A 13,255-nucleotide genomic window follows, 5' to 3' on the forward strand; every position below is an offset into this window, starting at 1 on the left:
TACTGTATTTTGATGAGGGCACTCCTTACTTTATTAAAAGTACGGTATGGTCCGCACCATAGGATGGTCCACACCGTCCATTAGATGGGCCACATCCTAAATAGGTTGTGCCTCAAAAATCATTTTCATAGGTTGATCCTAACCCTCCGCTCTTATTGTTAGAGAGTTGATCCTAACCTTCTATAGATTGGAGGGCAAAAGGTGGTTCATCAAACATTGGAAAACCCATCCAAAATCTAATGAATATTTTTTTAGGGATGCTAGATTCACAGGCGACCATGCAAAAAAGGGAGCAAAGGGAGCCCCATAGGTCAGATTCCATTTAAGACGGTTGTGATTGTAATTTTCTGTACCATCTTATATGGAATCTGACCAATTTGGGCACCCTTTGTTCCCTTTTTTGCAAGGGCGCCAATGTATCTAGCATTCCTCATATTTTTTATATGCTTTTTCGGCACCGCCCAGCAGGCTACTTTTCCACGACTTGATGCCATAATGTCCGGTGACTACCTTAATTAGTAGCAATGGCATTGATATGAAAAATTAACACTTATATAAGGGTAATTTAATATTTTCACTTTCTCTTTTTTATTTTAAGAATCGAGACCCATTTTGGATGTATTTTCTTTTAGAGAGAGAGAGTTTGGCAATTTGTTCAGTACCATTACAAATAGAAAAAATATGTCATATGCTGGTGAAGTGCAGTATATTTCAAAAAAGTAGAGTGGGGCGCACTCATAAGATGATCAAAGTGTTCATTTATTAGCCTGTCCTAACCCTTTAATCTATAGAGGGCGCATTGTAGAAACCTCTATAGATGGGAGTGTTAGAATCATCTTATGGAGATGATCTATCTACGTTTTGGGGCAACAAATGAACGATTCAGATGAAGTGGAGTTCACCCACTGTACTTTTTGCAGAAACATCGTTACTTCACCCACACCACACACACCGTAAAAAAAACATCAGTACCCATGGCCCATCTATCTCAATTCAATCCAACTTTTTATGTTATTTTTAGTCTTCATATTACATAGGAAAAATGATATCTACACTCTCTTTTTACTTTAGGGAAATATTATAAGCACTGCGGTATTTTGATGAGGGCACTCTCACTTTATTAAAAGTACAGTATGGCCCACAGTATAGGATGATCCAAAATGTCCACTAGATGGGCTACAGCCTAAATAGAATGTACCCAAAAATAATTTGCATGGGTTGATCCTAACCCTCCGATCTACAGAGGGTTGCAGTCCTCTGTAGATCGTCCTTTTTCTATTGTCCGTGAACAGCTGTGTACGAATTCGTTGAATCGTAAAAAACAATGAACAATTAATTAGAAATGTCTGACAAAGGAGTGTCAATATCAAATTCAATCGATACCGTACAAATCAAAAGAGTGCTATTTTTGCGTAATTTCTAACAAAACCAGGGGCTACTCTGATATTTTATTTTGCCGGCAAAACAAGGCTTTCCTCACTAGAATTTTCTCATGTGCTCCAGCCAAGCAAGAACACCTTTAATGTTATGAGAAGATTTAGGTGGTCAAACAAAACGTCCCCTTCAAAGAGAAATTGGAGTCTCAGAACCCCAAGAGAATTCTTCTTTAAATACACACCTCTATCGATGTTTTCTATACACACCTCTCTTCTTTCTTCCCCTTCAAATCACCTCTTTCCTCTTCTCTTTTCTTTGTCTCTTCAATTTTCTCTTCAGACATGGGAACCCAAGCCCCTGATTTCAGTGAGGACTCTTATGTCCCAACCAACAAGGTAAGGACATTTTTTTCATTGATATGGTATCTTCTTGTCTCTAAAAGCACACCAGAGTTTGGAAAAATATGGAATGAATATTGGGAGTGAGCTCTGATTTTCTTCTAGATTGGGCTCTCTCTCTCTCTCTCTCTCGATTTATTTATGTCTTGATTTCTACCTTTCTCCACTTCCCTCTGTTTTGTTGTATTTTGTTTTCTTCTATTAGTTTTGGGCTTTTATCTCCAAGGAGATAAGAAGACTTGGTTTCTTTTTTTTTTATTTTTTTTTTATCTTTTTCTGTGTTGGGTATTTGTTCTAGACTGCAATGATTTTGTTGAGATGGAAATTTGGTTGATTTTAAAACTTTTAATTTTTTTCTTTCGGAGTTGCACACAATTCCACTATGCTGTTTCCTCTCCCTCTTCTTCTTCCTTTTGCTCATATTTTTTGGGTTATTTTGATTTTTGTTATTAGAATATTCAAAATCATGTTATTTCATGGGGAAATGATATATTCGCCCCTTGTCTTCCCCGGGCCAACCCTCTTTATTGTATTTATGACCCCATTTTCTTCCTGTGCCACCCCTTGTAGATGAGGGGTGTAAACGAGCCTCGTTAAGCTCAAAAAGCTCGGCTAGGCTCAGCCAGGCTCACGAGCCTTATCAAGGTCGGATTATATTAAGTTCACACCCCTCATCTTCCTGGACAGCCCTATCTAGTGTAATTTGACTACTCTTTTTACACTACGGGTGTTGTCCAAGTAACAAATGGGATTCCAAAAAAGAAGCGACATATTTTGCCCCCCCCTTTCACTCTCTGGACAACCCTTTCAGTGTATATATTAATTTATAATATATACATTTAAATATATTAAATTCTTAACTAGCCGAGCCTAGCCTAGCTCAGGCTCAGCTCGTGAAGCTTAACGAGCCTGGCCAGCTGGCTCGTTAAGGATTTGAGCGGAGCTTTTTCCGAGCCGAGCTCAAGCGAGCTTATGAGCCCAAGCCAAAATTGACACCTTGTCGTGTAGAAACTAGAAAGAGGAGTCGTAAATAAATACACTAGAGGGATTGGCCTGGGGAAGAAAAGGAGGTGACGATATCATTTCCCTATTTCAAAGAAAATCTCGATCACGTGTTGACTTTGAGCCCGATCACGTGTTGACTTATGAGTCCGTTCCCAAACCTAACCCTTCTTTTTATCTCTTTCTTTCCAATTCTCTGCTTTGTTTTTTTTTGGGTCTTAAAAAAGAGATGCTTTTTTCTAGAAAATGGAGTTGGGTTGATTTTAGGCTCTTAATTTTGTTCTTTCTACAAACTCAGTTCTGTCCTCCTGCTTTTCCTCTTTTGCTGTTTTCTTCTTCTTTCTTTTCTGTACAATTAAAGGAATTGTAAGCGAGTAGAGTTTTGCATGTGTATATGGCAATCAGGATCGTTGATCTAGTGGGCCACCACCAAAGCCCACAAGTGCCCTGTGGCCAACTTAGAAAGATTGGACCTAGTATTATTGTTCTACACTTTAATGACATAGGGTATCCCCACGCCAATTTTTAGGGCTGGACTATTCCCTAGGGATGTGCTTCATAGATATTTCTTCAAAGGACTGTCCCATTATCTAATTTTGTTTGATACCCTTGTTACGTCAAAAGAAAATTAGAATAAGATAAAACAAACTCACATGGTGCCAATGCCTAAAATTATGGGTGTCTGTCGGTATCCCTTAATGCACAGAGCTAGTAGGCCCCTTCTAACTCCACCCTACTTTTGATAGATACACCCTTTTCTTTCTTTCAATCTCCTATATCCATTTCCTTGCTTTAATTTTGTAGGTCAAACTTATTTTATGGGCTGTTGAAAGTTGAAACTCATAGCCCATTGGGAATTATTAAAAGCTCTCTTCTTTTAAACACCCTCTCAAAACCCATAAAAAAAGAAAGAAAGAAAACCAAAACCTTCCTTTTTAAGCCAGCAACTTAGCTAAACCTTCCTTTTTAAGCCAGCAACTTAGCTAAACCTTCCTTTTTAAGCCAGCAACTTAGCTGTCTCTTACCACTTGGGTACGTTCACATGCTCCCAAAACATGAGATTCATTAAAGAGAGTCAAATTTTCGTAACAGAAAGAAAGAAAAAAAAATTGTTTCATTCCTGCCTTTGAACTCTATCCTCATTAAATAAACTTGCCATTTCTACTCTCAATCCTACTCATCCTCTCATTACATAACAATTTTCAGACAAGGGGTTGTTATATTACTAGTTGAATTTTGGTGGGTTTCAACTTGTCTATAAAATTCAGTGTTTCATTTGTTGGTTGTGGGACTAATTATTCCACGTGGGTTCTCGTCGGCAGGTCGACGAGCGAACGGATGAGCAAAAGGCAATTGACGAATGGCTTCCGATCACGTCTTCTCGGAATGCAAAATGGTGGTACTCAGCTTTCCACAATGTAACTGCCATGGTTGGAGCAGGAGTTCTAAGCCTGCCTTATGCTATGTCAGAGCTTGGATGGTATGTATGCTCTCAAATGAAGAAAATGGAAATTAGTTGATATTTGGTTCCTGGGTTTTGTTTTTGTCAGTGACTGTATTTTGATTTCTGGTAGTTTGATGTTTTTTAGATCATATATCTTTGATTGGAAATCTGGGTGGTTTACCCTTTGAGCTCTGACTATGACATTTATTTTCTTACTTTATGGTGTAGAAGAGACTGTTTTGCAATTGGGTGTTCTTAGTGAGTAGTAGATCCCATTTTACAATTGGCTAGTCCTAGTTTTTAAACCTTGTTCTCAATAGAATTGATAGTGATTTGCAATTGGGTAGTCTTAATTTTCAGTAGAGAAGTGATACTTGAAGTTTTTTCAAAATGATTCTGTAAATTAATGTCAAGTTTTTGGATTGTAATTTGGTGTTTCAACTACTAGTTACATGGTATTGAGAATCTTTTGAAGGAATGGACTTGATATTGTTTTGAAATTGGGGGTCTTAACACAACTTTACCTTTTAATGTTATAGTTGAGACTTGAGATAGTTTTTTAGGTTGCTCTGTTTTTCTTTAGCAGTTCTTTTATTTTACAGTTTGGCAGTATTACTTTTAACTTCCAGAAAAAGGGGTAGTATTTCTTGTTTATTGAATTGTACCAAGACTATTCTGCAATTGGGTATTCAAACTTCTACAAAATGGATTTGGAGTTATTTCTGAATAGGTTGTAAATTTGATTTGAGTCAGCTTTCTGTTAGTGCTTTACCTTTTAAAAAGGGATTTGTGATTGTATTGTTTATAAAATCAAACTTATTAATTGTATTTCCATGATTTACATTTAGAACTGTTAATAATATGATATCGGGTTTCCAATTGTCAGTAGATAATTTAATATTATTCATGTGTTTTAGAATCATGAGACATTCTGCAACTTACATCTCGGTATGTAAGCCATATCTCAGTTTTTCAAAATCTGTTCAGAAATTGACGCGAAATTGGGTGTTATTATTTTTCAGGGGTCCTGGTATTGCAGTGCTTATTCTGTCATGGGTTATCACCTTGTACACTCTCTGGCAAATGGTTCAGATGCACGAGATGGTGCCCGGGAAACGTTTTGATCGATATCACGAGTTGGGTCAGCACGCATTTGGCGAGAAGCTTGGACTATATATTGTTGTACCCCAACAACTGATATGTGAAGTGGGCGTAGACATCGTCTACATGGTCACTGGTGGAAAATCACTGAAGAAATTCCATGACACAGTTTGCTCTGACTGTAAAAGTATCAAGTTAACGTATTTTATCATGATCTTTGGCTCTGCGCACTTTGTTCTTTCTCAGTTGCCCAATTTCAACTCCATTTCTGGAGTCTCCTTGGCTGCTGCAGTAATGTCCCTCAGGTAATCTTTTATTCTTTCTTTCTTCCTCTCATTAGGCCTTGAATTTTGATATATCATAACTCATATTCATTGTTCCAATTCACAATGATTATATGTGTGTGTGTGGTTTAATTCATAGTTACCGGAAACTTCCTAGTTGGATGGGAAGCTTGTTTCCCCGGAAACTTGCTTCAGAAGCTAAGTTCTTACTTTCCAAATTTAGGAGAACCATGCTTCCCAATGCTTCCTACACGTTCCATCTTAATTAAGAGTACACTTCATATTTAGGTGATTATTTCTTCCCAAAAGAATATTTTCTCATTTTGATAATGCTGAAGGAGCATATTCAAACGAGAGAGAGAGAGAGAGAGCATTTAAAACTTGAAATAATCATCTTAAGTTTCAAATAAAATTATGTGCATCTTTTTCCAAAAACTTTACACTAAGAGATATAAATGAATAAATCATATGAAATTATACATTCCTAAACTTATAATTCTAATGAGTCACGGTGTCTTATTTTCAACTTGTAATCCTTACCATCTTAACCTACTGCAATCCTTCTCTTTCTATGTACTTCTTGTTCACTTCCAATGAGGCTTCTTACATGTTTCTTGTTGAATTTCAATGATGCTTCTCAAACATTTTCCTTTTACTTTCTTTAGAGCTTTTCACTTCCAACATTTTTCCTTTTCTGAGCCCTCGCTTCTCACACCGTTTATCACTCTGGAAACCATGGTTTAATTTTATTTGTTTAGTGGAGAATAAGAAATGAAATGGCATGATAGCACATTCAATTATATATTAATGTCCTTGAATTATCAGATAATCATTTTCATCTGTTCCGCTATTTCTTGTGACTGTTTTATTCAGCTACTCTACTATTGCTTGGGGAGCTTCTGTCGATAAAGGAAAGCAACCTAATGTGGAATACGGCTACAAATCTTCAACCACCGGAGGGACCGTTTTAAGTTTCTTTAGCGCACTGGGAGATGTCGCTTTTGCATATGCCGGGCACAATGTGGTTTTAGAAATTCAAGCAACTATCCCTTCTACACCGGAGAATCCATCTAAGAAGCCCATGTGGAAGGGTGTGCTTGTGGCCTACATCATTGTTGCTCTCTGCTACTTCCCTGTTGCATTAGTTGGATATTGGGCCTTTGGAAACGCAGTTGAAGACAACATTCTACTCTCTCTACAGAAACCAAAATGGCTAATTGCACTAGCTAACATGATGGTTGTTATTCATGTTATTGGAAGTTATCAGGTTATATTTCTACTCCCATTTTTCGTTCTCCCTTTTCTTCTTGTGTTTCCCTTGGAGTAGTACTAGAGATTTTTTTATCTGACTTTTTCCCTATTTGAATGGATGCAGATTTATGCCATGCCCGTGTTTGATATGATGGAAACTGTGCTGGTGAAGAAGCTTCATTTCCCACCTGGTCTTACTCTGCGCTTAATTGCACGCTCTTTATATGTTGGTAATTTCCTTTCCCTTCGATTGATCTGTTTTGAATATTTTTATAAGCAGTAAGGTTACCTTCCTTTCCCTTTGATTGATCTGTTTTGAATGTTTTTATAAGCAGTAAGGTTACCTTATTTAATATCTTTTTGCATTCTTTGGGTGCAGCATTTACAATGTTTATTGGTATGACCTTCCCCTTCTTTGGAGGGCTTCTTGGATTCTTCGGAGGATTCGCATTTGCACCAACAACATACTTTGTAAGTCCCATACCATGCTTTTTCTTCTCAGTTAGAAGAACCCAAAGTTTTCTTCTCCATGTTGTTGACATTTGACAATATAAGAGCAAAGAGAATTCCTATATATTTATTACTTGAAGTGCAAGGATGAAAGACTCCCCAAACGCCCGAAAAAAATACAGTTAGCCACTTAGCCTTTCCAGTGCACTCTGCACTAATATCTCAACTCAGCTCAACTAAGCCTTTGTCCCAAACTAGTTGGGTCGGCTAATGAATCCTATAGAAAATTTTCATGAAGAAGGTGAAAGAATCTACCCGGCTCAAATTGACTAAGTCTAATCCCGACACTAGTTGGGTTCGTCTACATGGATCATTTTCTTCCATTCTCTCCTATCCAAGGCCATGTTCTCTGTTATGTTCCTAGCCATCAAGTCTTTCCTCGTTGTTTCTAACCAAGTTGTTTTCGGTTTGCCTCTTCCTCTTTTTACTCCATCAACTTCGCACGAGTCACTTCTTCTCACTGGATCATCTGAAGGCTTACGTTGGATATGCCCAAACCATCTTCAGCAGTGCTCTCTCATCTTCTCCTCAATTGGTGCCACCCCCACCTTTTTACACATTTTTACAGATGTCTTCATTTTTAATTCTATCTAACTTTGTGTGACCGCACATCCATCTAAGCACTCGCATATCCTCTACACTCATCTCTGCACTAATATCTTACTATTAAATTTCTTTTGTCACAGCTCCCTTGCGTCATGTGGCTTGCTATCTACAAGCCTAAAAAGTATAGCTTATCTTGGATTACAAATTGGGTATGTCAACTTAAAACTTTCCCTTGAAGTTTATTCGTTCTCCTTTTCTTTGTTAATGTAATTTTAGAATGTTGAGCTAATCTTAGTCTGTTTATAAACATCAGATTTGCATCGTACTGGGGCTTTTGCTTATGATTCTATCACCCATTGGCGGATTAAGGCAGATCATTGTTCAAGCCAAAACTTACACTTTTTACTCATGATCTTTTGAAGACTTAATAGCTGTCAATTGGTATAAAGTTTATTCCTATCAGAAGGCTGTGATGACGATGCCAATGCTAAAGCTTCTGCTCAAAATCATCTGTATGTCGGTGGAAGTTCCTTGGTTTGTTCATGGAGTCCGGGCGTATGGGTTGATTAAGAAAGGAAATTTCAGCTTTAAAAAAATGGAGGACCAGCTAAAGGACATCTCTCATTTTATTTGTTTCCCTTTAATAAATACATGCGCCTTTATGTTTGTCTGTGGCTATGTATTTCTTTTATCACCATCAATATAGATAATTATTACTCGGCCTTTCTTGTGTGCAAATATTGTTCGAAAGCCTAGCATTTAGCATTTCACAGTTTCCTTATGAATATTTCAATGCGATTACAGGGTTCTATATGTCCAGAAACTGTTTACAGAAAACTATTGGACTCCCCAAAAGTAAAACCAATTGATCAAATCAAGAAAAAGATGGTAAGAAGAAAGACTTTTCCCTAATGAAGTAGGACTGTAACTATACAAATTTAAGGTCAGATGGAAACTTCTAGCTTTGGGAGAGGACACAAAAATGTCTAATCCTCATGTCTGACAGAAATGGCTTTAAATTTACATTCCAAGTTTACGAAAGCTAGAAGTTATGAATTCGGTGGTCTTTCATGGATCTCGGTGATCTCTGTAACAAATTTCGTAAAATGAAATGTTTTATGAACCCATTTCTCACATCCATTTGTCACTTATGAATTTTTTACGATACAGATTTCATAAACTTTCCACCTAGGATTTCTCGAGGGTACATAGAATTCTCTATATTTAGCTAACAATTTCTAAGATTAACTACCAGAAACAGAAGACAATAAAAATTTGTAACTTCAACATAAAACTGAAATCTATGTGCTTTGTTACACTTAGATGAAAAAAAATGGACCTATGCGTTTACAGAATCCTTGTGGGAAATGATATGATCTTTTCAATGTAATGTTCTCCCTAACAGCACATTTTTTCATTCTTTCTTTTTCCTTCCTGTAATAGTAAGTGTGAACGCTAATTTGAGATAACCATGATAGTTGATTCAATCATAACAAAACAAGAGGAAGTTAAAACAACAAATTTGGCCTAAAAAGATGTCTAGTTTCTATTTTCATAACCTTCTATAACCTGCTAGATTCAAACCCTCCTAACCGTGTTATATGTGAAGAATCTTCGGATTTCAAAGTTTTGAAATCGAATGTTTCATCATCCATGTAAAATAATTGTGAAACAACCAGTTACTCCAACCAGTTACTCCAAAAGCTTAAGCTGTTGGAGAAGGCATTATTTAATCTTTTATACTTTAACACCCCCCCCCCACGCGTGGCCCATCTTTTTTAGGGTTGGCCTACATGTGGCATGGCACATGTTGCCCGTCTTTTGGGTTTATAGCCATTGCATGTGGATTTTGCTATCAAGGAGGTTTGAACCCAGCCATTTGCGCTTATACCATTTGAAACAACCAGTTACTCCAAAAGCATAAGCTGCTGGAGAATGCGTTATTTAATCTTTTATACTTTAAGCTGCTGGAGAATGCATTATTTAATCTTTTATACTTTAAGCTGCTGGAGGAGGCGTTATTTAATCTTTTATACTTTAACAATATTAATAAATAATACCACAATAATATAGATTTTAATGATTATTCATGTCTCAGATGCAGAGAAAACTCTGTTGTCTCCAAAATCAAGATACAGACCAATTCCTATGTCCAGATATCTTGATTTTGGGACGCAGGTACTTCTAGGTTTTGCCATTTCAGATTCACTTAATTTCTGTTAATCTGTGTTTGTGGCTTCTCTATCTGTACGTACTGCTCTCCTTTTGCATCTAAGAGGTATTCTGTCACAAAAACTAGAGGTCTCCTCTTGCAAAAACTTACAAATTATAACTTACCCTTGCAAACTAGAGGTCTCCTCTTGCAAAAAATTCTGTTAATCTGTGTTTGTGGCTTCTCTATCTGTATGTACTGCTCACCCAGCTCATCATGCAAGTCATCAATGTCAGTCATGGCTTCTTCCTCCCTTTCTTGAGAACTAATCTCATCACCTGGAGAAGAAAGAGAAGACGTAGCTAATAGACTCCACTGGGAAGCAAACTGACTCATCATGAGTTCTAGCTTCTTCGTTGTTGCTCCATGGTCGGAAACAAACTCGCGACGAGCTGCCTCCTTACGCATCAACCTCTGTCAATACCGCCTCTTGACACATCAACCTCTGTCAATACCGCTGATATGCCACGGGACCATAGGCTCCCATGAACTCAACTCTTATCTCCTCCTATTGACTAAAACAAGGATCAACTGAGTCTCGACGCTCACCCAACATGCATAACCAAAAGGATCTAGCATCTCGTACAACAGACTCTCTGAATCGACGAATGATAGCTCTCAATGATCATAACAATAATATGGGCGGTATGCCTCTACTGCATTGATCCACTGTAAACAAGTCATGCCATAATCGTCGTAGTGATTAAATCCCTTAAAGTGGGGCATAACAATAATATGGGCGGTATGCCTCTAGTGCATTGATCCACTGTAAACAAGCCGTGCCATAATCGTCGCAGTGATTAAATCCCTTAAAGTGGGGCACAAACGGTGGAGCCACCTCAAACAAATATCAATACTAGCTGATAGGGGTGCAACTCAGGTCGGGTTCAACCTGAAAAAAATTCGGGTTGGTTGAGGTCGTGCTCGGGTTGGGTTTTCCTACCCTGGTTTGAGTTCATGTCAGGCTTGGGTTGAGGGTTTGGGCAACCTGACCCGAACGAAACCTGACATTTTTTATCATTATTTTTAGTTTTTGGTAAGCTTAAAAAGTCGGGTTGGGTCAGGTTGGAACTCGGGTCGGGTCGGGTTTGGGTTGTAAAAAAGGGTTCCTCGGATTGGGTAGGGTTGAAATCGGGTTGGAACAAGTCGGGTCAGGTTCGGTTTGAGCAAAAATGGCTCCACGGGTCAGGTCGGGTTGGCCTCAACCCGAACCGAGTTGCACCACTACTAGCCAATGAACATGAAACAAGGAGCGGACATGAAATTGAAGTCATATACGGCACAAAGGCAAAAACCACAAGCAGAAATCTCTATCTAACACAAGCTAGAGCAGCCAACATCAACCAACAACCAACAATTGCAACAAAGACAAATAACAGTGCTGAAATCAATCTCCGACAACTCATAGCTGCATTTTGTGTAATAGGCTAACAACTAACCAACCAATCCACATGCAGAAATCAAACAACTAGCTGAAAAGTAATCCACACTAAAGCTCTTTCTCAAACAACCCCGCAAATACTCCCTACAAAAATCACTCCCGGATCCACAAGAGTAAGAAGCCTCGTGAGCTCGCTCTCATACCACTTTTGAGGCAGTATATTTGCAGGGGCTGGATGTTAAGTCACCGAGATGTATCAAAAAGTAGATAATAGTGGTGGTAATAGTGGTATAGTGAGTCAATAGGCTCAAGCCACTGAACTATTGCATATGAACTGTTAGTTGAGTTTGCTTCCTTCTCAAATTTAAGGTATAACCCTTCCAAGTCAAGGGAGAGGTATCTTCATCTTTCTTGGAGGACTTAAGTAGCAACTCCTTTGGAGAATTCAAGTCTGAGGCAGCCCAATGGAAAGTTTTCTGAGGTGCCTCTTTTATTACCACCAACAGTCCATCCATTAATTGAGCAGCATTCTGCTCATGCTACATGTAATGCTCGATTACAGAGAGGGAGGTAGCAATTCACCAAGGGAGGCTAGTTGATTTTCTTGATTCAGATTATCGAAGGTCACTTACAAGGACCTTTACTTGAATGAACTTGACAAGCTAGAATTCAGTCGTCTTGAGAACCTGCAAGTGTACACTTAGAAGCCGATTGTCCAAAAAGATATTTGAGCTTCCGGAGATGGGAAAACCACCAGCTATCATTACTCACTTGAAGATTGTTACATTTCTATGGGACAGATGCTGTTTTTGTTCTGTTCTTTGAAGGCCTCTTAGAGAATATCACAGAGATGTTTTCCACAAATCGTCCAACCTTCCTTGGGATTTTACCAAATTGAAGAGCAAAATCATAGATACTGGAAGTAACTTACTGAAGTAGTAATTGGAGATAAGATTTGTCATAAACTCAAGCAATTTGCAAGATTTCCAGTGGCTTGAATTAGAGGCGCAATTCTGAAAAGATCTGCTTCTTTCAAGAGTCCTTTAGTGATTTCTTCAACACAAGTGGTGATGATCCAGCGATGAGGTGTTGGAAGCTTTCAAATCAAATGCAAAGCCTTAATTTACAAGGGAAAGAGATGAAGAACAAGGAGAAAAGCTTGCAAATCAAACTAGAATTCCCTGATCTTGAATGAAATTTCGTATAGAAACCCTCTTTTGCAATAGGATTCCCTCCAAAACTCCAAGCCTTAGATCTAGATCTAATAGTAAGCTCAAATTCAAATTTCAATTTCTGAAATCGCAAAGCTAATTACAATTTGGTGAGAAAATAGTCTTTTATAGGCTTCCCAATTACAAGAATGACTAAAGTACCTCTAGGCTTGACATAAAAGGACAAAAGCAATACAAATTGCCTAAACTACCCTTAAAGTTAATAATGACATTTAAAGTACAAGAGAAAAGGCAAATGACTAAGCTATCCTATATGCCTAGTACTAATGAATAAAGTGGGAAACTATTCTAATGAGCACGAAAAGGCCAATGTAGAGATTCGAGGGGATGCTCTCTCTCTCTCTCTCACGCACGTGTGCTAGTAGGTGGAACCATTTGAATATCAAGGGATTACCTAGGAAATTCTCATAAGTAAAGTTAGTGCCTCATCACATGCAAGGCCCTTGCCCGTTGGGTAACTATGTTTGTATGCAATCCAACCAAAGTGAACTACTTCTAGACCACTTCTCATCTCTTT

General features: G+C 38.1%; 1 protein-coding gene across 1 annotated transcript; it reads left to right on the forward strand.

Annotated features, from left to right (window-relative positions):
* The first annotated feature begins 1,548 nt into the window (after positions 1–1,548).
* Positions 1,549–8,636, forward strand: LOC143847105 (lysine histidine transporter 1-like). Its single transcript, XM_077355791.1, has 8 exons — positions 1,549–1,772; positions 4,100–4,257; positions 5,244–5,627; positions 6,480–6,873; positions 6,982–7,087; positions 7,237–7,328; positions 8,054–8,122; positions 8,227–8,636. The coding sequence occupies exons 1-8, from the start codon at positions 1,719–1,721 to the stop codon at positions 8,323–8,325; spliced, it is 1,356 nt and encodes a 451-aa protein (XP_077211906.1). The 5' UTR covers positions 1,549–1,718; the 3' UTR covers positions 8,326–8,636.
* Positions 8,637–13,255: the final 4,619 nt, after the last annotated feature.

The sequence above is a fragment of the Tasmannia lanceolata genome, unplaced genomic scaffold, assembly GCF_043159265.1.
Source record: "Tasmannia lanceolata isolate RefF3 unplaced genomic scaffold, GAP_Taslan_0.1 ptg000015l, whole genome shotgun sequence".
Taxonomy (NCBI): Eukaryota; Viridiplantae; Streptophyta; class Magnoliopsida; order Canellales; family Winteraceae; genus Tasmannia; species Tasmannia lanceolata.

Coding starts and splice junctions, on each gene's coding strand:
- LOC143847105 (XM_077355791.1), top strand. CDS start 1,719: ATGGGAACCCAAGCCCCTGATTTCAGTGAGGACTCTTATGTCCCAACC. Junction 4,258..5,243: donor GCTATGTCAGAGCTTGGATG/GTATGTATGCTC, acceptor ATTATTTTTCAG/GGGTCCTGGTATTGCAGTGC. Junction 6,874..6,981: donor ATGTTATTGGAAGTTATCAG/GTTATATTTCTA, acceptor GAATGGATGCAG/ATTTATGCCATGCCCGTGTT.